Raw genomic sequence first — 22,741 nt, 5'->3', positions numbered from 1 at the left:
GCTGCTGGTCTGTGGTGTGTAATGAGGAGCAACCAGACGCTGCTGGTCTGTGGTGTGTAATGAGGAGCAACCAGACGCTGCTGGTCTGTGGTGTGTAATGAGGAGCAACCAGACGCTGCTGGTCTGTGGTGTGTAATGAGGAGCAACCAGACGCTGCTGGTCTGTGGTGTGTAATGAGGAGCAACCAGACGCTGCTGGTCTGTGGTGTGTAATGAGGAGCAACCAGACGCTGCTGGTCTGTGGTGTGTAATGAGGAGCAACCAGACGCTGCTGGTCTGTAGTTTGTAATGAGGAGCAACCAGACGCTGCTGGTCTGTGGTGTGTAATGAGGAGCAACCAGACGCTGCTGGTCTGTGGTGTGTAATGAGGAGCAACCAGACGCTGCTGGTCTGTGGTGTGTAATGAGGAGCAACCAGACGCTGCTGGTCTGTGGTGTGTAATGAGGAGCAACCAGACGCTGCTGGTCTGTGGTGTGTAATGAGGAGCAACCAGACGCTGCTGGTCTGTGGTGTGTAATGAGGAGCAACCAGACGCTGCTGGTCTGTGGTGTGTAATGAGGAGCAACCAGACGCTGCTGGTCTGTGGTGTGTAATGAGGAGCAACCAGACGCTGCTGGTCTGTGGTGTATAATGAGGAGCAACCAGACGCTGCTGGTCTGTAGTTTGTAATGAGGAGCAACCAGACGCTGCTGGTCTGTGGTGTGTAAAGAGGAGCAACCAGACGCTGCTGGTCTGTGGTGCGTAATGAGGAGCAACCCGAAGCTGCTGGTCTGTGGTGTGTCATGAGGAGCAACCAGACGCTGCTGGTCTGTGGTGTGTAATGAGGAGCAACCAGACGCTGCTGGTCTGTGGTGTGTCATGAGGAGCAACCAGACGCTGCTGGTCTGTGGTGCGTAATGAGGAGCAACCTGATGCTGCTGGTCTGTAGTGTGTAATGAGGAGCAACCAGACGCTGTAATGAGCAATCATCACAAAACCCACTGATATTGCAAATTCCTTTAATGATTATATCATTGGCAAGATTAGCAAACTTAGGCATGACATGCCAGCAACACATCCAAGTATATCTGACCAAATTATGAAAGACAAGAATTGCACTTTTGAATTCCGTAAAGTGAGTGTGGAAGAGGTGAACAAATCAACAATGACAAGCCACCAGGTTCTGACAACCTGGATGAAAAATTACTGAGGATTATAGTGGACAATATTGCCACTTCTATTTGCAAAATCAATCTAAACCTACTAGAAAGTGTGTGCCCTCAGGCCTGGAGGGAAGCTAAAGTCATTCCTCTACCCAAGAATATTAAAAACCCCTTTACTGGCTCAAATAGCCCACCAATCAGCCTGTTACCAACCCTTAGTACACTTTTGGAGAATGTTTTTGTTGTTGACCAGATACAATGCTATTTTACAGTAAACAAATTGACAACAAACTTTCAGCATGATGATAGGGAAGGACATTCAACAAGTACAGCACTTACACAAATGACTGATGATTGGCTGAGAGAAATTGATGATAAAAAGATTGTGGGGCTGTTTTGTTAGACTTCAGTGCAGCTTTTGACATTATCGATCACAGTCTGCTGCTGGAAAAAACGTATGTGTTATGGCTCTGAGTAAAGCCAGAGTTTCTATGTATACAGATGACTCAGCACTATACACATCAGCTACTACAGTAACTGAAATGACTGCAACAAAACAAAGAGCTGCAGTTAGCTTCAGAGTGGGTGGCAAAGAATAAGTTAGTCCTACATATTTCTAAAAGTGAAAGCATTGTATTTGGAACAAATCATTCACTAAACCCTAAATCTCAACTAAATATTGTAATGAATAATGTGGAAATTGAGCAAGTTGAGGTGACTAAACTGCTTGGAGTAACCCTGGATTGTAAACTGTCATGGTCAAAACATGTTGATACGACAGTAGCTAAGATGGGGAGAAGTCTGTCCATAATAAAGCGATGCTCTGCCTTCCCCCCTGGGATATGTGGGACGCCACCTGGCCAACATCCAGTGAAAATGCAGAGCGCCAAATTCAAATAAATTACTATAAAAATGTAACTTTGATGAAATCACACATTCAATATACCAAACTAAAGCTACACTTGTTGTGAATCCAGCCAATGTGTCAGATTTCAAAAATTCTTTACGGCGAAAGCAAATGATGCTATTATCTGAGGATAGCACCCCAGTAAACAAAGAGAGAAAAGCATATTTCAACCCTGCAGGAGCGTCACAAAACGCAGAAATAAAAATATAATTCATGCCTTACCTTTGACGAGCTTCTTCTGTTGGCACAAAGGGTCCTTTTGTTCGATTAATTACGTCTATATATATCTAAAATGTCCATGTATTTGGTGCGTTTGATCCAGAAAAACACCGGTTCCAACTTACACAACGTGACTACAAAATATATCTCAAAAGTTGCCTGTAAGCATTGTCCAAACATTTCAAACTACTTTTGTAATACAACTTTAGGTATTTTTTAACGTAAATAATCAATACAATTGAAGACAGGATATATTGCGTTCAATATCCTAGGAAAACAAAGTGGAGTGTGCTTTCAGGTCACGCGCCACTAACAAAGAGTACACTTCCCTGGAGCCTCATTCTGAACAGAGTTACTTCTTCATTTCTCAAAGGAAAAACCTCAACCAATTTCTAAAGACTGTTGACATCCAGTGGAAGCGATAGGAACTGCAGGAAAGTCGATTAGAAATCTGGATTCCCAATGAAACCTTATTGAAGAGAGTGACCTAAAAAAAACATTGAATGGTTTGTCCTCAGGGTTTTGCCTGCCAAATAAGTTGTGTTTTTCTCACAGACATGATTCAAACCGTTTTAGAAACTTCAGAGTGTTTTCTATCAAAATCTACTAATAATATGCATATCTTAGCTTCTGAGTAGCAGGCCGTTTACTTTGGACACGCTTTTCATCCGGATGTGAAAATACTTCCCAAAGAAGTTAACAACACTATCAACAAGGCAGGTCCTACAGGCCCTAGTTTTGTCGAACCTGGACAACTGTTCAGTCATGTGGTCTGGTGCCACAAAGAGGGATCTCAACCAGCTGTATAAGGCCACTCAACCAGCTGTATAAGGCCACTCAACCAGCTGTATAAGGCCTCTCAACCAGCTGTATAAGGCCTCTCAACCAGCTGTATAAGGCCTCTCAAACAGCTGTATAAGGCCTCTCAACCAGCTGTATAAGGCCTCTCAACCAGCTGTATAAGGCCTCTCAACCAGCTGTATAAGGCCACTCAACCAGCTGTATAAGGCCTCTTAACCAGCTGTATAAGGCCTCTCAACCAGCTGTATAAGGCCTCTCGACCAGCTGTATAGGGCCTCTCAACCAGCTGTATAAGGCCACTCAACCAGCTGTATAAGGCCTCTCAAGCAGCTGTATAAGGCCTCTCAAGCAGCTGTATAAGGCCACTCAACCAGCTGTATAAGGCCTCTCAGCCAGCTGTATAAGGCCTCTCAGCCAGCTGTATAAGGCCTCTCAGCCAGCTGTATAAGGCCTCTCAGCCAGCTGTATAAGGCCTTCAACCAGCTGTATAAGGCCTCTCAGCCAGCTGTATAAGGCCACTCAACCAGCTGTATAAGGCCTCTCAACCAGCTTTATAAGGCCTCTCAACCAGCTGTATAAGGCCTCTCAGCCAGCTGTATAAGGCCTCTCAACCAGCTGTATAAGGACTCTCAACCAGCTGTATAAGGACTCTCAACCAGCTGTATAAGGCCTCTCAACCAGCTGTATAAGGCCACTCAACCAGCTGTATAAGGCCTCTCAACCAGCTGTATAAGGCCTCTCAACCAGCTGTATAAGGCCTCTCAACCAGCTGTATAAGGCCACTCAACCAGCTGTATAAGGCCTCTCAACCAGCTGTATAAGGCCTCTCAACCAGCTGTATAAGGCCTCTCAACCAGCTGTATAAGGCCTCTCAACCAGCTGTATAAGGCCTCTCAACCAGCTGTATAAGGCCTCTCAACCAGCTATATAAGGCCTCTCAGCCAGCTGTATAAGGCCTCTCAACCAGCTGTATAAGGCCTCTCAACCAGCTGTATAAGGCCACTCAACCAGCTGTATAAGGCCTCTCAACCAGCTGTATAAGGCCACTCAACCAGCTGTATAAGGCCTCTCAACCAGCTGTATAAGGCCTCTCAACCAGCTGTATAAGGCCTCTCAACCAGCTATATAAGGCCTCTCAGCCAGCTGTATAAGGCCTCTCAACCAGCTGTATAAGGCCTCTCAGCCAGCTGTATAAGGCCTCTCAACCAGCTGTATAAGGCCTCTCAACCAGCTGTATAAGGCCTCTCAACCAGCTGTATAAGGCCTCTCAACCAGCTGTATAAGGCCTCTCAACCAGCTGTATAAGACTCTCAACCAGCTGTATAAGGCCTCTCAACCAGCTATATAAGGCCTCTCAGCCAGCTGTATAAGGCCTCTCAACCAGCTGTATAAGGCCTCTCAACCAGCTGTATAAGGCCACTCAACCAGCTGTATAAGGCCTCTCAACCAGATGTATAAGGCCACTCAACCAGCTGTATAAGGCCTCTCAACCAGCTGTATAAGGCCTCTCAACCAGCTGTATAAGGCCTCTCAACCAGCTATATAAGGCCTCTCAGCCAGCTGTATAAGGCCTCTCAACCAGCTGTATAAGGCCTCTCAGCCAGCTGTATAAGGCCTCTCAACCAGCTGTATAAGGCCTCTCAACCAGCTGTATAAGGCCTCTCAACCAGCTGTATAAGGCCTCTCAACCAGCTGTATAAGGCCTCTCAACCAGCTGTATAAGGCCTCTCAACCAGCTGTATAAGGCCTCTCAACCAGCTGTATAAGGCCCCATATGCAAACAAGACAATGCTCATCCAGAAGCGGCGCTTCCTTCCCTCAGGACACCAACAGCACCCGATGTCACAGGAAGGCCAAAATATAATTAAGGACAGCAACCACCCAAGCCACTGCCTGTTCACCCCACTACCATCCAGAAGGTGAGGTGAGTAAAGGTGAATCAAAGCTGGGACCAAGAGACTGAAAAATAACTTCTATCTCAAAGCCATCAGACTGTTAAACAGCCATCACTAACAATGAGTGGCTGCTGCCTACATACAGACTTGAAATCATTGGCCACTTTAATAAATGGATCACAAGTCACTTTAATTATGCCACTTTATATAATGTTTACATATCCTGCATTACTCATCTCATATGTATATACTGTAGGCAACTGCATCTTGTCTATGCCGCTCTGTCATTGCACATCCATGTATTTATATGTATATACTGTTATATATTGTTATTCCATTCCATTACTTAGATTTGTGTGTATAAGGTAGTTGTTGTGAAATTGTTAGATATTACTTGTTAGATATTGCTGCACTGTCGGGAACTAGAAGCACAAGCATTTCGCTACACTCGCAATAACACCTGCTAAACATGAGTATCTGACCAATGAAATTTGATTTGACATATTACCTCAGTTCCCTCAACTAACCGTTCCCAAAGCACATTGACTCTGTACCAGTACCCCGTGTATATAGCTTCCACATTGACTCTGTACCAGTACCCCCTGTATATAGCCTCCACATTGACTCTGTACCAGAACCCCCTGTATATTGCCTCCACATTGACTCTGTACTGGTACCCCCTGTATATAGCCTCCACATTGACTCTGTACTGGTACCCCCTGTATATAGCCTCCACATTGACTCTGTACCAGTACCCCCTGTATATAGCCTCCACATTGACTCTGTACCGGTACCCCCTGTATATAGCCTCCACATTGACTCTGTACTGGTACCCCCTGTATATAGCCTCCACATTGACTCTGTACTGGTACCCCCTGTATATAGCCTCCACATTGACTCTGTACCGTAACACCCTGCATATAGCCTCCACATTGACTCTGTACCGGTACCCCCTGTATATAGCCTCCACATTGACTCTGTACCAGAACCCCCTGTATATAGCCTCCACATTGACTCTGTACTGGTACCCCCTGTATATAGCCTCCACATTGACTCTGTACCGTAACACCCTGTATATAGCCTCCACATTGACTCTGTACCGGTACCCCCTGTATATAGCCTCCACATTGACTCTGTACCAGAACCCCCTGTATATAGCCTCCACATTGACTCTGTACTGGTACCCCCTGTATATAGCCTCCACATTGACTCCATACCGTAATACCCTGTATACATCCTCCACCTTGACTCTGTACCGTAACACCCTGTATATAGCCGTCACATTAACTCTGTACCACTAATGGTCCGTGTGCAGCCAAACGTAGCTGCTGCTCATTCCGTTTGCTCAAAAATTAATAAATGGATTAAAAAAGTAAGGCCCTCGTCCATAGAGACACATACCAGCTCTACTGGTAGTACTGCTACTACCAGCAGTTCTACACCTGCACCTGTCAACGACACAAGTTGTACTGCTTCCACGAGCACATCCAATGCTAGCATCAGCAATTCTACATTTGTTGTTAGCCCAGCTAGCATGGACACTGACCGTTGTGAATCTGATGCAGTCGAAGAGCTACTGCCCACTTACACAGGAAAGCACCGAACAACAGACAGGGATGTTGGACCATCGAAGAGGTGCAAATATGATGAGAACTACATTGATTTGGTTTCAATTATATTGGGACAGTGTGTTATATGTGCAAAAGTACTATCTCAAAACTCAATGAAACCTTCAGCACAGACATTTGGAAACAAACGATTGAAAAAATAAGCCACAGGAGTTTTTGGAGTGAAAATGAAGATGACTTTCGAGTTTTTTATTTTATTTTCACCTTTATTTAACCAGGTAGGCAAGTTGAGAACAAGTTCTCATTTACAATTATGACCTGGCCAAGATAAAGCAAAGCAGTTCGACGCATACAACAACACAGAGTTACACATGGAGTAAAACAAGCTTACAGTCAATAATACAGTATAAACAAGTCTATATTGGTTATAACTGCATTGTCGGAACTAGAAGCACAAGCATTTCGCTACACTCGCATTAACATCTGCTAACCATGTGTATGTGACAAATAAAATTTGATTTGATTTGATATGATTTGATTTGATATACGATGTGAGCAAATGAGGTGAGATAGGGGAGGTAAAGGCAAAAAAAGGCCAAGGTGGCAAAGTAAATACAAAATAGCAAGTAAAACACTGGAATGGTAGATTTGCTGTGGAAGAATGTGCAAAGTAGAAATAAAAATAATGGGGTGCAAAGGAGCAAAATAAATAAATAAATAAAATAAATACAGTAGGTGTCACGCCCTGGTCTAAATATATTATGTTTATTCTTCATTTATTCGGTCAGGCCAGGGTGTGACATGGGTTATTGTGGTGTGTTTTTGTCTTGGGGTTTTGTGGGATGTCTAGCGTTAGTCTATGGCTGCCTGAGGCGGTTCTCAATCAGAGTCAGGTGATTATCGTTGTCTCTGATTGGGAACCATATTTAGGCAGCCATATTCTTTGTGTGTTTCATGGGTGATTGTCCTTAGTGTCCTTGTTCCTGTCTCTGTGTTAGTTTACACAAGTATAGGCTGTTTCGGTTTTTCGTTACGTTCATTACGTTCTTTGTTTTGTAGTATTGGTATTTGATTCGTGTTTACATTTGTTCATTAAACATGGATCACAATCTACACGCTGTATTTTGGTCCGACTCTCTTTCACCGCATGAAGACCGTTACAGTAGGGAAAGAGGTAGTTGTTTGGGCTATGTACAGGTGCAGTAATCTGTGAGCTGCTCTGACAGTTGGTGCTTAAAGCTAGTGAGGGAGATAAGTGTTTCCAGTTTCAGAGATTTTTGTAGTTCGTTCCAGTCATTGGCAGCAGAGAACTGGAAGGAGAGGCGGCCAAAGAAAGAATTGGTTTTGGGGGTGACCAGAGAGATATACCTGCTGGAGCGCGTGCTACAGGTGGGTGATGCTATGGTGACCAGCGAGCTGAGATAAGGGGGGACATTACCTAGCAGGGTCTTGTAGATGACATGGAGCCAGTGGGTTCGGCGACGAGTATGAAGCGAGGGCCAGCCAACGAGAGCGTACAGGTCGCAGTGGTAGGTAGTATATGGGGCTTTGGTGACAAAACATATTGCACTGTGATAGACTGCATCCAATTTGTTGAGTAGGGTATTGGAGGCTATTTTGTAAATGACATCGCCAAAGTCGAGGATTGGTAGGATGGTCAGTTTTACAAGGGTATGTATGGCAGCATGAGTGAAGGATGCTTTGTTGCGAAATAGGAAGCCAATTCTAGATTTAACTTTGGATTGGAGATGTTTGATGTGGGTCTGGAAGGAGAGTTTACAGTCTAACAAGACACCTAGGTATTTGTAGTTGTCCACGTATTCTAAGTCAGAGCCATCCAGAGTAGTGATGTTGGACAGGCGGGCAGGTGCAGGCAGCGATCGGTTGAAGAGCATGCATTTAGTTTTTAAGAGCAATTGGAGGCCACGGAAGGAGAGTTGTATGGCATTGAAGCTTGCCTGGAGGGTTGTAAACACAGTGTCCAAAGAAGGGCCATAAGTATACAGAATGGTGTCGTCTGCGTAGAGGTGGATCAGAGACTCACCAGCAGCAAGAGCGACATCATTGATGTATACAGAGAAGAGAGTCGGCCCAAGAATTGAACCCTGTGGCACTCCCATAGAGACTGCCAGAGGTCCGGACAGCAGACCCTCCGATTTGACACACTGAACTCTATCAGAGAAGTAGTTGGTGAACCAGGCGAGGCAATCATTTGAGAAACCAAGGCTGTCGAGTCTGCCGATGAGGATGTGGTGATTGACAGAGTCGAAAGCCTTGGCCAGATCAATGAATACGGCTGCACAGTAATGTTTCTTATCGATGGCGGTTAAGATATTGTTTAGGACCTTGAGCGTGGCTGAAGTGCACCCTTGACCAGCTCTGAAACCAGATTGCATAGCAGAGAAGGTATGGTAAGATTCAAAATGGTCAGTAATCTGTTTGTTGACTTGGCTTTCAAAGAACTTATAAAGGCAGGGTAGGATACATATAGGTCTGTAGCAGTTTGGGTCAAGAGTGTCCCCCACTTTGAAGAGGGGGATGACCGCAACTGCTTTCCAATCTTTGGGAATCTCAGACGACACGAAAGAGAGGTTGAACAGGCTAGTAATAGGGGTGGCAACAATTTCGGCAGATCATTTTAGAAAGAAAGGGTCCAGATTGTCTAACCCAGCTGATTTGTAGGGGTCCAGATTTTGCAGCTCTTTCAGAACATCAGCTGACTGGATTTGGGAGAAGGGGAAATGGGGAAGGCTTGGGCGAGTTGCTGTGGGGGGTGCAGTGCTGTTGACCGGGGTAGGAGTAGCCAGGTGGAAAGCATGGCCAGCCGTATAAAAAATGCTTATTGAAATTCTCAATTATAGTGGATTTATCAGTGGTGACAATGTTTCCTATCTTCAGTGCAGTCGGCAGCCGGGAGGAGGTGTTCTTATTCTCCATGGACTTTACAGTGTCCCAGAACTTTTTTGAGTTAGTGTTGCAGGAAGCAAATTTCTGCTTGAAAAAGCTAGCCTTGGCTTTTCTAACTGCCTGTGTATAATGGTTTCTAGCTTCCCTGAACAGCTGCATATCACGGGGGCTGTTCGATGCTAATGCAGGACGCCATAGGATGTTTTTGTGCTGGTTAAGGGCAGTCAGGTCTGGGGAGAACCAAAGGCTATATCTGTTCCTGGTTCTAAATCTCTTGAATGGGGCATGTTTATTTAAGATGGTTAGGAAGGCATTTAAAACAATTTACCAGGCATCCTCTACTGACGGGATGAGATCAATATCCTTCCAGGAATCCCCGGCCAGCTCGATTAGAAAGGCCTGCTCGCTGAAGTGTTTCAGGGAGCGTTTTACAGTGATGAGAGGAGGTCGTTTGACCGCTGACCCATTACGGATGCAGGCAATGAGGCAGTGATCGCTGTGATCTTGGTTGAAGACAGCAGAGGTCAGCGGTCAAAGCCGCTCTCTCCACTGGCTTCCAGTTGAAGCTCGCATCCGCTACAAGACCATGGTGCTTGCCTACGGAGCTGTGAGGGGAACGGCACCGCAGTACCTCCAGGCTCTGATCAGGCCCTACACCCAAGCAAGGGCACTGCGTTCATCCACCTCTGGCCTGCTCGCCTCCCTACCATTGAGGAAGTACAGTTCCCGCTCAGCCCAGTCAAAACTGTTCGCTGCTCTGGCCCCCCAATGGTGGAACAAACTCCCTCACGACGCCAGGACAGCGGAGTCAATCACCACCTTCCGGAGACACCTGAAACCCCACCTCTTCAAGGAATACCTAGGATAGGATAAGTAATCCTTCTCACCACCCCCCTTAATGATTTAGATGCACTATTGTAAAGTGGCTGTTCCACTGGATGTCAGAAGGTGAATTCACCAATTTGTAAGTCGCTCTGGATAAGAGCGTCTGCTAAATGACTTAAATGTAAATGTAAATGTGTATTTAGAGGGCAAGTTGGTTAGGATGATATCTATGAGGGTGCCCGTGTTTAAGGCTTTGGGGAGGTACCTGGTAGGTTCATTGATAATTTGTGTGAGATTGAGGGCATCAAGCTTAGATTGCAGGATGGCTGGGGTGTTAAGCATGTTCCAGTTTAGGTCGCCTAGCAGCACGAGCTCTGAAGATAGATGGGGGGGCAATCAGTTCACATATGGTGTCCAGAGCACAGCTGAGGGCAGAGGGTGGTCTATACCTGGCGGCAACGGTGAGAGACTAGTTTTTAGAGAGGTGGATTTTTAAAAGTAGAAGTTCAAATTGTTTGGGTACAGACCTGGATAGTAGGACAGAACTCTGCAGGCTATCTTTGCAGTAGATTGCAACACCACCCCCTTTGGCAGTTCTATCTTGTCTGAAAATGTGGTAGTTTGAGATGAACATTTCAGAATTTTTGGTGGTCTTCCTATAAATATACGATAAATGCGATATGCGATAAAATAGCATCAAGGTATAATGTACAGACAAAGGTATGGTAGGATGTGAATACAGTGGAGGTAAACCTAGGTATTGAGTGATGATGAGAGAGATGTTGTCTCTAGAAACATCATTGAAACCAGGAGATGTCATCGCATGTGTGGGTGGTGGAACTAATAAGTTGGATAAGGTATAGTGAGCAGGACTAGAGGCTCCACAGTGAAATAAGCCAATACACACTAACCAGAACAGCAATGGATAATAAATATTGACATTAAGGAGAGGCATGCTTTGTCGAGTGATCAAAAGGGTCCAGTGAGTAGTGAGGTTGGTTGGGGTCACGGCGATTTAGACAGCTAGCCGGGCCATCGGTAGCAAGCTAGCATAGGATTGAGGTCTGTTTTTAGCTACCTCGTGCGTTTCCGTCGGTAGGATTAGTGGGGTTCCGTGTGGTAGAGGGGATCAAAATCAAATCAAATCTAATTTTATTTGTCACATACACATGGTTATCAGATGTTAATGCGAGTGTAGCGAAATGCTTGTGCTTCCAGTTCCGACAATGCAGTAATAACCAACAAGTAATCTAACTAACAATTCCAAAACTAATATCTTATACACAGTGTAAGGGGATAAAGAATATGTACATAAAGATATGAATGAGTGATGGTGCAGAGCAGCATAGGCAAGATACAGTAGATGGTATCGAGTACAGTATATACATATGAGATGAGTATGTAAACAAAGTGGCATAGTTAAAGTGGCTAGTGATACATGTATTACATAAGGATGCAGTAGGGGCGGCAGGGTAGCCTAGTGGTTAGAGCGTTGGACTGGTAACCGAAAGGTTGTAAGTTCAAATCCCCAAGCTGACAAGGTACTATTCTGTCATTCTGCCCCTGAACAGGCAGTTAACCCACTGTTCCTAGGCCGTCATTGAAAATAAGAATTTGTTCTTAACTGACTTGCCTAGTTAAAAAAAAAAATGATAGAGTACAGTATATACATATGAGATGAATAATGTAGGGTATGTAAACATTATATTAGTTAGCATTGTTTAAAGTGGCTAGTGATATATTTTACATCCTTTCGCATCAATTCGCATATTGAAGTGGCTGGAGATGAGTCAGTGTGTTGGCAGCAGCCACTCAATGTTAGTGGTTGCTGTTTAACAGTCTGATGGCCTTGAGATAGAAGCTGTTTTTCAGTCTCTCGGTCCCGGCTTTGATGCACCTGTAATGACCTCGCCTTCTGGATGATAGCGGGGTGAACAGGCAGTGGCTCGGGTGGGTGTTGTCCTTGATGATCTTTATGGACTTCCTGTAACATCGGGTGGTGTAGGTGTCCTGGAGGGCAGGTAGTTTGCCCCCGGTGATACGTTGTGCAGACCTCACTACCCTCTGGAGAGCCTTACGGTTGTGGGCGGAGCAGTTGCCGTACCAGGCGGTGATACAGCCCGCCAGGATGCTCTCGATTGTGCATCTGTAGAAGTTTGTGAGTGTTTTTGGTGACAAGCCGAATTTCTTCAGCCTCCTGAGGTTGAAGAGGCGCTGCTGCGCCTTCTTCACGATGCTGTCTGTGTGAGTGGACCATTTTAGTTTGTCTGTGATGTGTATGCCGAGGAACTTAAAACTTACTACCCTCTCCACTACTGTTCCATCGATGTGGATAGGGGGGTGTTCCCTCTGCTGTTTCCTGAAGTCCACAATCATCTCCTTAGTTTTGTTGACGTTGAGTGTGAGGTTATTGTCCTGACACCACACTCCGAGGGCCCTCACCTCCTCCCTGTAGGCCGTCTTGTCGTTGTTGGTAATCAAGCCTACCACTGTTGTGTCGTCCGCAAACTTGATGATTGAGTTGGAGGCGTGCGTTGCCGCGCAGTCGTGGGTGAACAGGGAGTACAGGAGAGGGCTCAGAACGCACCCTTGTGGGGCCCCAGTGTTGAGGATCAGCGGGGTAGAGATGTTGTTGCCTACCCTCACCACCTGGGGGCGGCCCGTCAGGAAGTCCAGTACCCAGTTGCACAGGGCGGGGTCGAGACCCAGGGTCTCGAGCTTGATGACGAGCTTGGAGGGTACTATGGTGTTAAATGCCGAGCTGTAGTCGATGAACAGCATTCTCACATAGGTATTCTCTTGTCCAGATGGGTTAGGGCAGTGTGCAGTGTGGTTGAGATTGCGTCATCTGTGGACTTATTTGGGCGGTAAGCAAATTGGAGTGGGTCTAGGGTGTCAGGTAGGGTGGAGTTGATATGGTCCTTGACTAGTCTCTCAAAGCACTTCATGATGAGGGAAGTGAGTGCTACGGGGCGGTAGTCGTTTAGCTCAGTTACCTTAGCTTTCTTGGGAACAGGAACAATGGTGGCCCTCTTGAAGCATGTGGGAACAGCAGACTGGTATAGGGATTGATTGAATATGTCCGTAAACACACCAGCCAGCTGGTCTGCGCATGCTCTGAGGGCGCGGCTGGGGATGTCGTCTGGGCCTGCAGCCTTGCGAGGGTTAACACGTTTAAATGTTTTACTCACCTCGGCTGCAGTGAAGGAGAGACCGCATGTTTCCGTTGCAGGCCGTGTCAGTGGCACTGTATTGTCCTCAAAGCGGGCAAAAAAGTTATTTAGTCTGCCTGGGAGCAAGACATCCTGGTCCGTGACTGAGCTGGATTTCATCTTGTAGTCCGTGATTGACTGTAGACCCTGCCACATACCTCTTGTGTCTGAGCCGTTGAATTGAGATTCTACTTTGTCTCTATACTGACGCTTAGCTTGTTTGATAGCCTTACGGAGGGAATAGCTGCACTGTTTGTATTCGGTCATGTTACCAGTCACCTTGCCCTGATTAAAAGCAGTGGTTTGCGCTTTCAGTTTCACGCGAATGCTGCAATCAATCCACGGTTTCTGGTTAGGGAATGTTTTAACGCACGTTCTGGTTAGGGAATCTTCAACGCACGTTCTAATGAACTCGCACACCGAATCAGCGTATTCGTCAATCTTGTTGCCTGACGCAATACGAAACATGTCCCAGTCCACGTGATGGAAGCAGTCTTGGAGTGTGGAATCAGCTTGGTCGGGCCAGCGTTGGACAGACCTCAGCGTGGGAGCTTCTTGTTTTAGTTTCTGTCTGTAGGCAGGGTTCAACAAAATGGAGTCGTGGTCAGCTTTTCCGAAAGGGGGGCGGGGCAGGGCCTTAAATGCGTCGCGGAAGTTAGAATAACAGTGATCCAAGGTTTTGCCAGCCCTGGTGGCGCAATCGATATGCTGATACATTTTAGGGAGTCTTGTTTTCAGATTCGCCTTGTTAAAATCCCCAGCAACAATGAATGCAGCCTCAGGATGTATGGGTTCCAGTTTGCAAAGAGTCAAATAAAGTTCGTTCAGAGCCATCGATGTGTCTGCTTGGGGGGGAATATATACGGCTGTGATTATAATCGAAGAGAATTCTCTTGGTAGATAATGCGGTCTACATTTGATTGTGAGGAATTCTAAATCAGGTGAACAGAAGGATTTGAGTTCCTGTATGTTTCTGTGATCACACCACGTCTCTTTAGCCATAAGGCATACGCCCCCGCCCCTCTTCTTACCAGAAATGTGTTTGTTTCTGTCGGCGCAATGTGTGGAGAAACCCGCTGGCAGCACCGCATCCGAGAGCGTCTCTCCAGTGAGCGATGTTTCCGTTAAGCAAAGAACGTTACAGTCTCTGATGTCCCTCTGGAATGCTACCCTTGCTCGGATTTCATCAACCTTGTTGTCAAGAGACTGGACATTGGCGAGAAGAATGCTAGGAAGTGGGGCACGATGTGCCCGTCTCCGTAGTCTGACCAGAAGACCGCCTCGTTTCCCTCTTTTACGAAGTCGTTTTTTTGGGTCGCCGGCTGGGATCCATTCCGTTGTCCTGGTTGAAAGGCAGAACACAGGATCCGCTTCGCGAAAGTCATATTCTTGGTCGTACTGATGGTGAGTTGACGCTGATCTTATATTCAGTAGTTCTTCTCGACTGTATGTAATGAAACCTAAGATGACCTGGGGTACTAATGTAAGAAATAACACGTAAAAAAAAACAAAAAACTGCATAGTTTCCTAGGAACGCGAAGCGGGGCGGCCATCTCTGTCGGCGCCGGAAATACACGCCCGATCAATCCAATTTGCAAAAAAACCCCAATAGATATAGTTATAGAAGCCCAAGAAAAAATCAATAAAATCAATAAAAAAAAGTAGTAGTAAGACATGTATAAAAGCAACAGATACCATTAATAAGAAGGGGCGAGAAGCGTCTTGTATGGTGAGCTACCGAGTGGCTGGGACAGGCAAGACCCATACTATTGTGGTGGACTTCATTATTCCTGCTGCCGTGGATATGGACAATGCTGGGGAAAAGGCCAAAAATATTACACAAACAATTCCTTTATCAAACATCACTGTTTCACAATGCATCAGTGACATGGCAGGAGATGTTTTGAAACGATTACTTCTTCACATACAAGCCAGTGAATTATATGCGTTACAGCTGGATGAGTCAAGGAAGACATCCTCTTCTGCAAACCACTGGAAACCAGGACAACAGGAGAGGATATTTTTGAAGTACTGGACAGCTTTGTGACATCAAATGGCCTTTGGTGGTCAAGATGTGTTGGTATATGTAATGATGGCGTAAAGCCATGACAGGGAGACATAGTGGAGTGGTAACGCGCGTGCAAGCAGTTGCTCCCGACGCCACTTGGGTCCACTGCAGCATCCACTGAGAGGCTCTTGCTTCCAAGGGAATGCCTGACAGCTTGAAAGACGTTTTGGACACTACAGTGAAAATGGTTCACTTTGTTTAAAAAAAGGCCCCTGAACTATGGTGTATTTTTTGCACTATGCACTGATATGGGCAGCGACCAGGTAAGGCTTTTACAACATCCAGAAGCTGGTTATCAAGGGGCAAAGTATTGACACGTGTTTTTGAATTGAGAGACGAGCTTAAAGTTTTCTTCAATGACCATCATTTTCATTTGTCTGACCGCTTGAAGATGACGGGTTTCTCACACGACTGGTCTGTCTGGGTGATGTTTTTTCTCACCTGAATGATCTGAATCTAGGATTACAGGGACTCTCTGCAACTATATTCAATGTGCGGGACAAAATTGAGGCTATGATCAAGAAGTGTGAGCTCTTCTCTGTCTGCATTAACAAGGACAACACACAGGTCTTTCCATCATTGTATGATTTTTTGTGTGCAAATTAACTCAAGCTATATCACTCAAATATGATATAGGGAAGCACCTGAGTGAGTTGGGTGCGCAATTTCGCAGGTACTTTCCCGAAACGGATGACACAAACAACTTGATTCGTTATCCCTTTCATGCCCTGCCTCCAGTCCACTTACTGATATCTGAACAAGAGAGCCTCATCGAAATTGCAACAAGCGGTTCTGTGAAAATGTAATGATTTCTGGACAGTGCTGCACTCAGAGAATCCTGCCCTGGCAAATCGCGCTGTTAAGACACTGATGCCCTTTGTAACCATGTACCTATGTGAGAGTGGATTCTCGGCCCTCACTAGCATGAAACCTAAATACAGGCACAGACGGTGTGGGAAATGATTTAAGACAGAGACTCTCTCCATTGCAGAGTTATGTGCATCCTTTCAAGCACACCCTTGTCATCAACCTGTAGTGAGTTTTTCACCATTTTCGATGAACAAATAAATCAAATCAAATCTAATTTTTACAAGGTTTTATATGTAAGATGGTGAAATAAAGAGCAAAATTATTGATTATTATAATATTATTATTTGTGACCTGGTCCTATAAGAGTTCTTGGTCACTTCCCACGTGCCGGGTTGTGACAAAAACTCACCCTCATTCTAATGTTTAATAGTATAGTATATCGTATAGTGTGTGTGTGTGTGGCAGGTTTACAATGATGGCAAAAACAACATTTGAGAATGCGCTGTCTCTGGTGCTATAGGGGGTACAGCTGACCCTGGTGCTAGAGGGGGTACAGCTGACCCTGGTGCTAGAGGGGGTACGCAGCTGGTTCAAGGTTTGAAGGGGTATGGAAATATAAAAATGTTGGGAACCACTGCACTAGACAATTCACGAGTACTTGTTCTGTATGGAGGATAGAGGAAAACGTGTAGGCAAATGACCTTGTGTTGTCATGTCCATCTTCACTAGTAATGGATGCATGGATATTGCATGGATATTGCACATGCTACAAGTCCCACTCCGATGGGTTGTTTGCTGTGCAAGACAGCCTTTGATCCCATCATCTGAAATGTCTCTTAGTTCAAGGACGAGCTCCTTCTTAATTCTTAGCAATAACATCTGCCTTGTTTTCACACCAACTGTAAATAATAAAACAATGTACAGTATGTATGTTTGTTTTCCAAACCTTTCAGAACAAAGTGTTCATCGGTTGTGCGACAAGGGAATGTCTGTTGTATGAGTTGACAGAAAACACAGTACCTGTTATAGAAAGATGTAGTTGAGTGACACAGTTTTATGATATGCCTGTTAAAATCATTCATTTTGAATTATTCATGAAATGAATGAAGCCATCTAATGAAATGTAGATGGCTTGAATCAGGTTTCATTTTGTGTTTCATGTAAACTCTACACAGTTGCATTCTGTGACTGTCACAAAGCAGGCTGATACTCCATTTGAGCAACATCCATCGGTTAGGCTGTAAACCGCAATATGAATATCAATACACACAATAGATTGACTGGAATGGTGATTTCCCACAGTCCGTCCTGCAATAAGAGCTAACATGCTAATGTAACAGTATCATTTTAGACCGTCCCCTATCCCATACCCGGGCGCGAACCAGGGACCCTCTGCACACATCAACAACAGTCACCCTCAAAGCAGCGTTACCCATCGCTCCACAAAAGCCACGGCCCTTGCAGAGCAAGGGGAACTACTACTTCAAGGTCTCAGAGCAAGTGACCTCACCGATTGAAACGCTATTTAGCGCACACCACTAACTAAGCTAGCCGTTTCACATCCGTTACACTAATACCTCTGTAACCTCTATATAGCTGTGTTCTGTGAGTGTCACTGAGTAGGCTGATACCCCATTTAATGGGGGCATAATCCATAAATCAAATCAAATGTATTTATTTAGCCCTTCGTATATCAGCTGATATCTCAAAGTGCTGTACAGAAACCCAGCCTAAACCCCCTAACAGCAAGCAATGCAGGTGTAGAAGCACTGTGGCTAAGAAAAACTCCCTAGAAAGGCCAAAACCTAGGAAGGAACCTAGAAAGGAACCAGGCTATGAGGGGTGGCCAGACCTCTTCTGGCTGTGCCGGGTGGAGATTATAACAGAACATGTTCAAATGTTCATAAATGACCAGCATGGTCAAATAATAATAATCACAGTAGTTGTCGAGGGTGCAGCAAGTCAGCACCTCAGGTGCTGAACAGTTGAAACTGGAGCAGCAGCACGGCCAGGTGGACTGGGGACAGCAAGGAGTCATCATGCCAGGTAGTCCTTAGGCATGGTCCTAGGGCTCAGGTCCTCCGAGAGAGAGAAAGAAAGAGAGAATGGGAGAGAGCACACTTAAATTCACACAGGACACCAGATAAGACAGGAGAAGTACTCCAGATATAACAAACTGACCCTAGCCCCCGACACATAAACTACTGCAGCATAAATACTGGAGGCTGAGACAGGAGGGGTCAGGAGACAATAGACCAAACCACAGGTTGAAATATACAGTAAGTATGCCCCCAATGCAATTCTAAAGTCTAATACATCCACAGTGCAAATTAAATTGATTAAAATTAACTCATTGTCTTTCGTTGAATTTATATAAGAACAGTCAGACCATGATTAGCATTATCTAGTGCAAACATGGCATGATTCCACTATTTGTATCCGTTTGCATCACTTTCAAATGGGGAATTTTATTTTGAAGGCGAACCGCAAATTCCACTATTGTGGCTAATTCTTATTGTGGCTCGCTTCACATAGGTGTCTAACGTTACCGATTCGGGTTTGACTCCGGGCTTGTCAGCTAGGCTACATTATGCCAGGTCAGGTTGTGGCGTCTATGTGGGGGAAATCCGCATAGCGGGATTGCATGCTGTTTTATGAAAGAATACCTAGTATTTTTGTCGAATAAACTACCGGATACAAATCTGCTCTGAGTCCACGGAGGGAGAAAAAACATACATCTCCTGATTCAATTGCCGGCAGAAAGAGGGAACTTCGGCTTTTGTTTTGTTCTAAAAAAACAAGTGAAGAAGACCTTTGCAGATCTGTCTGTTGGATATGATCTGAATTGTAAGGAGGCAAATCATTTTGAACTATCCATTGTGTTTCATGGAACTTGCCATTGGGGGTATCGTGCACCTCCCGCCCCTTCGCCTCTGGAGGCTATAGCAATAGCAGTGACGACCTGCAGCATTGGATGAGACACGGGATCCAAGGTACACTTGACCACAATAGAAACCCGTTTTGGACGATTTCTGCTCCCCTGCATCGTTTACCTAACTCCGTTAGATAGGTACGCATCATCTCGTTTGTTTAAAAAAAAGCTCCTTGGATATCTTCGGCAGATCTCAACGCCAATCTACCGTACGGACACCGATTCGTGGTGCGTAGTTCAAAAGCTACTGATCGTTGGAATAACTAGTCAGTCAATAATTGATGCTTTCCACGTCGGCTCATTAGCTTGAAACTAGTTCCAAATCGGCATCGGTTCTGAAGGTTACGGCGTTTTCCCAACATCCCTGGTCCAAACCATTTGGAGTGAATTGATCCAGTCCACTAAGGGGAAGCTATCAGAGAAGTTCCGGAGAGTTGAAGCGCCGTGGCGATGTTGGCGAGTGTTTGGATTGTCCTCCTGGCTGTGAACATAGAAGGTAAGCACTCGAAATACAATGCACATTGTTTTATTCGTTTTATTTCTCTATGGATACTCTAGTTGTGTCATTTCGTATCAATATTTAGCAGAATGGGTTTTAGAATTACATGTCAACAAATACATGTTTTTTGTTTCATATTAGCAGCCAAATGCCTAGCCGATATTTTAAGAATACATTTAAACACATTTTCAGATCACATATTTGCAATGCAAATAATTTGTTATTTTACAAATTGATTTCTATTGCATTTCGTTACAACAATTCCATGTCAGCAGGCTACTTGCAGTGAAATGACCGTGATAACAGGTAGATGGCGATAGTGATGTAGAGGCTCAATACCCATAAACATGTTCATACAACATAACATGACGAGACGCAGTTCCTATTTGTTTAGCCCAGGTGATCACAAGGCTCGCAACCTCCCAGAAGTATGCCTAGTTAGATATCAACATACTGTACCAGGGGAGGTCGGGTAGTAGGCTATGTTCTGTTCAATAACCTTTTGGCTGATTTTAGAGATATTTCTAAGGCTGTAGAAATGATGATAGACTACATATTTTTATGGGGAAATGTCACTTATAAAAATGCCTTATTCTCTCGTGTTTATAAACATTGCAACAAAATAACAATGCAATACATTGCTACTATATTGTATATAAATCAAATGTTATTGGTCACATACACATATTTAGCAGATGTAATTGTGGGTGTTGCGAAGTACTTCCTAGCTCCAACAGCACAGTAGTATCTAACAATTCACAACAATAAACACAAATCTAAAAGTTACAAAAATGTAATTAAGACATATGTAAATATTACATGGAACAATGTCGGATTGGCATTGACTAAAATACAGTAGAATAGAATACAGTATATACAAATGAGTTGTAAGCATTATTAAAGTGACTAGTGTTGCATTATTAAAGTGGCCAGTGATTCCAAGTCTATGTATATGGGGCAGCAGCCTCTAAGGTGCAGGGTTACGTAACCGGGTGGAAGCCAGGTAGTGGTGGCTATTTAACAGTCTGATGGCCTTGAGATAGAAGCTGTTTTTCAGTCTCTCAGTCCCAGCTTTGATGCACCTGTACTGAATTTGCTTTCTGGATGATAGCGGGGTGAACAGGCAGTGGCTCATGGTGGTTGATGTCCTTGATGATATTTGTCCTTCCTGTGACATCGGGTGATATAGGTTTCATGGAGGGCAGGCAGTGTGCCGCCGATGATGCGTTGTGCAGACTTCACTACCCTCTGGAGAGCCTTACAGTTGTGGGCGGCGCAGTTGCCGTACCAGGCGGTGAAAAAGCCAGACAGGATGCTTTCAATTGTGTATCTGTAAAAGTTTGTGAGGGTTTTAGGTGCCTGCCAAGCTGAATTTATTAAGCCTCCTGAGGTTGAAGAGGCACTGTTGTGCCTTCTTCACCACACTGTGTGGGTGGACCATTTCAGATTGTATAGTATAAAATGCATCAATGAAACATATTCCTACTATATAATAGGGAATGTCATTATGCTAAAAATGAAACAACGTATTTAAAAAGGCCTATGCTTGTTCATAATCTGGTTTTCACACCATCTGAATGGAATAGTTATAGCAGCCTCTACTCAGTCACCATCTGAATGGAATAGTTATAGCAGCCTCTAATCAGACACCATCTGAATGGAACAGCTATAGCAGACTACTCAGTCACCATCTGAATGGAATAGTTATAGCAGCCTCTAATCAGACACCATCTGAATGGAACAGCTATAGCAGCCTCTACTCAGTCACCATCTGAATGGAACAGCTATAGCAGCCTCTAATCAGACACCATCTGAATGGAATAGCTATAGCAGCCTCTAATCAGACACCATCTGAATGGAATAGTTATAGCAGCCTCTACTCAGACACCATCTGAATGGAATAGTTATAGCATCCTCTAATCAGACACCATCTGAATGGAATAGTTATAGCAGCCTCTAATCAGACACCATCTGAATGGAATAGTTATAGCAGCCCCTAATCAGACGTCATCTGAATGGAACAGCTATAGCAGCCTCTACTCAGACACCATCTGAATGGAATAGTTATAGCAGCCTCTAATCAGACACCATCTGAATGGAATAGTTATAGCAGCCTCTAATCAGACACCATCTGAATGGAATAGTTATAGCAGCCTCTATTCAGACACCATCTGAATGGAATAGTTATAGCAGCCTCTAATCAGACACCATCTGAATGGAACAGCTATAGCAGCCTCTACTCAGACACCATCTGAATGGAATAGTTATAGCAGCCTCTAATCAGACACCATCTGAATGGAACAGCTATAGCAGCCTCTACTCAGACACCATCTGAATGGAATAGTTATAGCAGCCTCTAATCAGACACCATCTGAATGGAATAGTTATAGCAGCCTCTAATCAGACACCATCTGAATGGAATAGTTATAGCAGCCTCTATTCAGACACCATCTGAATGGAATAGCTATAGCAGCCTCTACTCAGACACTATCTGAATGGAATAGTTATAGCAGCCTCTAATCAGACACCATCTGAATGGAATAGTTATAGCAGCCTCTACTCAGTCACCATCTGAATGGAATAGCTATAGCAGCCTCTACTCAGTCACCATCTGAATGGAATAGCTATAGCAGCCTCTACTCAGTCACCATCTGAATGGAATAGTTATAGCAGCCTCTACTCAGACACCATCTGAATGGAATAGTTATAGCAGCCTCTATTCAGACACCATCTGAATGGAATAGTTATAGCAGCCTCTACTTGGCTTGATGTGTCCACATCTGTTCTAAGGGATGACATCATCAACCATCAAACTACCAATGTGTTCTTCCTGGTACAAACAGATAATTACACAGTAACGACACATAGTGAAGACATTATTGTTCTAAACTAATCTTGCCAATCTTATTTCCCCATGGGACAATGAAGTATTTATTCATTATAATGCACTGGTGAGT

The 22,741-nt window shown here is 44.6% G+C and overlaps 1 protein-coding gene across 1 annotated transcript in view; it reads left to right on the top strand.

Annotated features, from left to right (window-relative positions):
* Nucleotides 1–18,884: 18,884 nt before the first annotated feature.
* The window catches only part of LOC135553265 (nectin-1-like), a 197,640-nt gene continuing 193,783 nt past the window's right edge, over nucleotides 18,885–22,741 (top strand). Inside the window, 1 exon segment of the mRNA XM_064985439.1 lies at nucleotides 18,885–19,781. Within this exon segment, the coding sequence (XP_064841511.1) occupies nucleotides 19,736–19,781 (46 nt within the window). The 5' untranslated portion in view covers nucleotides 18,885–19,735.

This window comes from Oncorhynchus masou, chromosome 13, assembly GCF_036934945.1.
Source record: "Oncorhynchus masou masou isolate Uvic2021 chromosome 13, UVic_Omas_1.1, whole genome shotgun sequence".
NCBI lineage: Eukaryota > Metazoa > Chordata > Actinopteri > Salmoniformes > Salmonidae > Oncorhynchus > Oncorhynchus masou.
Note: the sequence above shows the minus strand (reverse complement) of the source record. Positions and strands in the feature narration are given on the sequence as shown.